This window comes from Chionomys nivalis, chromosome 8 (assembly GCF_950005125.1).
Source record: "Chionomys nivalis chromosome 8, mChiNiv1.1, whole genome shotgun sequence".
NCBI classification, from domain to species: Eukaryota; Metazoa; Chordata; class Mammalia; order Rodentia; family Cricetidae; genus Chionomys; species Chionomys nivalis.
In genome coordinates, this window is record NC_080093.1 from 56,564,713 (window position 1) to 56,568,744 (window position 4,032).

The following is a 4,032-nucleotide window of genomic DNA, read 5'->3' on the forward strand; positions in this document are numbered from 1 at the left end:
ATTAAAGGTGTGCACCACCACAGTCCGGCTCAAACTTCTATCTTAATATCTTAATAGCCTCTGCATGTTGTCCTTACCAGGGATGAGGTATCTCTGCTCTCAGCCCATGGCTCCTGTAGACTCTCATGGCCCTACTTTGATTCTTTACTTTTTTCCTATTATTTCATAACACTCTTGAAGCATGGTTTATATTCCAGCTTGAAGGAAGGATACCCATTAAAGAAAAATAGGAGACTGGGCTTGACAACCACTGATGCCTACAGAATGAACCTCCCTGGATCCAACACACAGAGCCCAGGGACAGCCATCAGCACAGTAGCCCTTTCCTGGACATAGTGCCAGATTAGGGGTTTGCTTAGTCACAGTTCTGAACTGGTTTTCTATGTGTGACCTGACTTTCCCTGGAGGGTCATTGCTGTATTGTGTTGTATGTTGTAGATAATGTTACCTTGACATAAAGCATGTCCCACCATAATAAGAATTCCCAAATAATGTATTTATGAGATATATGCATGTATGTATGTTTGTGACCATTTGTATGCTTGTATTTGGGTGATTATCATTTGTTCTGTAGCTTAAATAACAACCGTGAAATTAATAATAGGAGAAATGGCACAAAACATGGCTAAAAGATAAAGAAAATAGTGTCAAAGAAATCAACAGGCAAACTAGACCCAAGCCAGTGATTCCAAGATATTACTTTTTATTGTCACCATAACTGAATCCAGAATTGCCTAGGACAGTGGTTCTCAACCTTCCTAATACTGCAACCCTTTAATATATGTTCCTCATGTTGTGGTGACCCCAACCATCATAAAATTATTTTAATTCCTACTTCATAGCTAAGTTTGCTACTGTTATGAACTGTAATTTAATATCTGATATTGCTGATGGTCTTAGGTGACCCCAGCAAAAGGGTCATTCAACCCTTGAAAGGGTCATGACCCATAGGTTGAGAACTACTGAACTAGGAGTTCACCGAGGAACATTTCTGTCCATGCAGGTGAGAGTGTTTTCAGAAAGGATTCACTGAAGCAGAAGATCTGCTCTCTATGTGGGCAGCATCATCCCAGGGACTGGAAACTAGAAAGCCTCGGCTAAAGAGGAAGGAGTAAGCCAGTTAAGCACAGGTGTTCCACTAATATGTGTTCTGGGCCACCATGATAAATAGAAAGACACTTAACCCCACTGTCCACACTGCCATAAATCCCTGCCTCACATTAGACCAAAGCAAAGAGCCAAGTGCCCATGGACTGAGTCTTTTGAAAACATAAGACAGAATAAATGTTTTGAAAAGGTATTTTGGTTACAAGGATAAAGAACTAATTAATACAAGATACTTGATTTGTATCACAAGCCCTGGTGTGGCGCAGCATTTAAGAATAAGGAAGTAAGCTGATGAAGAATGTGTTTAGTCTGAAAAGGACACAGCATCGCTTCAGCCGCAGTTGCTGCAGATGCTACCCTTTCTCGGCTGAGTTGTCTCTCAGTCAGTGTCTCAGCAATAGCTACAGAGTCACTCCCGCTTCTTCCTTTCTTCTGCCGCCTCATTCCTGTTCTCAGAGGGCTTTAGCAAGGAGTCATTGATCAACACAAAAAAGACATTTTTTTTTTGGTGCGTGCTTTTTGCTTCGGTATTTTGTCTTATTGACTTAGATTTGTTTTGCATTTTTGCATTTTGTTTAAGAGAGAGACAGTTGTTTCATGTGTAGGTAAGTAGGTAGGTAGGATCTGGGAGTTGTGGAAGGGGAGAGAATATGACGAAAATATGTTGTATGGAAAAAACATATTACCCTAGCATTTTTATTTATGATCTTTTTTTGGGGGGGGGGTTTCCATTTATAGTGTAGAGAAAGAGTTCCATTCTACTCTTTGAATTTATACATTTTTCTAGTTTCCCCAGACACATTGTGGGAAATAATTGATCTTTACTAGGAGTTCAGTTGCCATCACTGTCATAGGCAAGCTGGCTCACACATGTGAGTTCATTTTTGAAACTTAATCTCTGCTCCATAGATTGATTCCCTCTTTCTCCATCCCACCTTTCACTTCCACAGCTCAGGGAGAAGCTGTGAAATGGAGGACCCGAGCCACTCAACTTTGGTCTTCTCAAGACACTGTGGCGTTGCTTGTCCCTCAGGTTTCCTTATGAAGTTTAGATTCTTACCTGTAGTTCTGAACAAAGCCTTGTGATGTTTGCAGGATGACACTGGAGGAAAGGGCTTTGTTTCGTGACTGTCACCATTGTCACCCACGGAAATCTTACATTCTAGGAAAATGGAATCTCCATTTAGGTAAACTTTAATCAGTAAAGAAAGCCTTGGTGTTTTGTTTACATTGTCTCTAAGAATTTTGTTGTTTTTGAGGTTACAGTAAACAGAATTGTGCAATGTTTGCACCACAGAATATTTTTCTAAAACAGAAACAGGCACACCCCTGTTCCACGAGGCTGTTACTGGGAGAGCATGTTGAGAAACAGCCCAGGCCAGGAGACCAGCCTGCACATCTCCACTTAATGTGAGAAAGAGGGCAAGAGCCTCCCCAGGGCCAGCTTGACATCCTTGTTCCTCAGTGTATAGATGAGGGGGTTCAGGGTTGGACTGAGGACCGAGTACAGCACTGAAGTCACTTTGCTTCTTTCTGGGCTGTAGCTGGAAGCAGGACTGATGTAGGCACAGAACACAGATGAGTAGTACACACAGACCACGATGAGGTGGGAGGAGCAGGTAGAAAAGGCCTTCCTCTTGCCCTCAGCAGAACGCATGCGCAGGATGCTGGCGATGATGCAGCCATAGGAGAGCAAGGTGAGGAAGAAGTTGATGCCTCCATAAAAGGCATCTGCTATAAGAGTCATGATGCTATTCACATATGTGGAGCTGCAGGAGAGGAGGAGGAGTGGGGGGATCTCACAGAAGAAGTGGGTGATGACTTTGGGGCCACAGAATGACAGCTGTGTCATCAGACCAGTGTGGACAGATGCATTCAGAGCACAGATGGACCACACAGCCATGGCCAGGACCCCACACAGCTGTGGGCTCATCCTAGAGCTGTAGTGCAGGGGATGGCAGATGGCCACGTAGCGGTCATAGGCCATGACCGTGAGCAGCAGCAGCTCAGAAGACAAGGACCACAGAAGGAAGAAGAGCTGGGTCATACACCCCTTGAAGGAGATGGTGTTTTCCTCAGACACTAGGCCAAGCAGTGCCTTGGGAAGCACAGAAGAGGTGCACACAATATCCATGGTGGCTAAATTACATAGGAAAAAGTACATGGGACTGTGGAGCCCAGTGCTAGAAGTGACCAAAGCAATGATGACAATGTTGCCTATGAGAGCCAATGTGTAGAGTGACAGGAAGCAGATTATCAGGAGAAGTTTTAGACCAGGGTTCTCTGAGAACCCTTCCAGCACAAACTCTGTCCCCATTGTCTGGTTAGGACTCAACATTATAGTGGAGAGTGTCTGTTTCACCACTGTGTCTGTTGACATTTTACCACTTCAAAGTCTGGTTTCCAAACTCGATCATCTCAAAATTCTCTGCTCTCAGAAAGGGAAGGAGTGAATGTATTTTATTCATGGCAGCCTCTTGTCCCTTGTTGTCTGTAGGACACTATTGGGAAATGACATTTATTTCATTTACTTTGTATTTCCCATCTAGAAAGTTTCACCCTGTAGATTTGGATCAAGAGGGACATCTCTTCTTCCCTCATCTTGAGCATGAGAGTTGAGTGAAGCACCCTCACTCAGGACACCTGCTTGTGCCCTTCTTCTCTGTCACCTGCAAGCACCATGCTCCGCTGACAGTGCTGTGCCCTCCCCTCCACAGCAGGTATTCTCTACACATTGACAAATCTGATGAACATCCCGAGATGGCTCTTGTACATTCTTCACACCTGGCTTCCTGGCTTCTCTGATATTTGGAGTGGTTGATCTTTTATACATCTCAACCTGATAATTGTCATTCCCCATTTCCAAGAATCCATGTGTATTCTGAATTTTACTTATTATGGTCTGTGACTTCTGATTTGGTTGAA

General features: G+C 43.7%; 1 protein-coding gene across 1 annotated transcript; it reads right to left on the minus strand.

Moving 5' to 3' along the window:
* Positions 1–2,512: 2,512 nt before the first annotated feature.
* On the minus strand, positions 2,513–3,466 carry LOC130880059 (olfactory receptor 13A1-like). The gene has a single exon (XM_057778886.1). It carries the CDS (start codon positions 3,443–3,445, stop codon positions 2,513–2,515), a length of 933 nt encoding a protein of 310 aa, XP_057634869.1. The 5' UTR covers positions 3,446–3,466.
* Between the last annotated feature and the right edge of the window lie 566 nt (positions 3,467–4,032).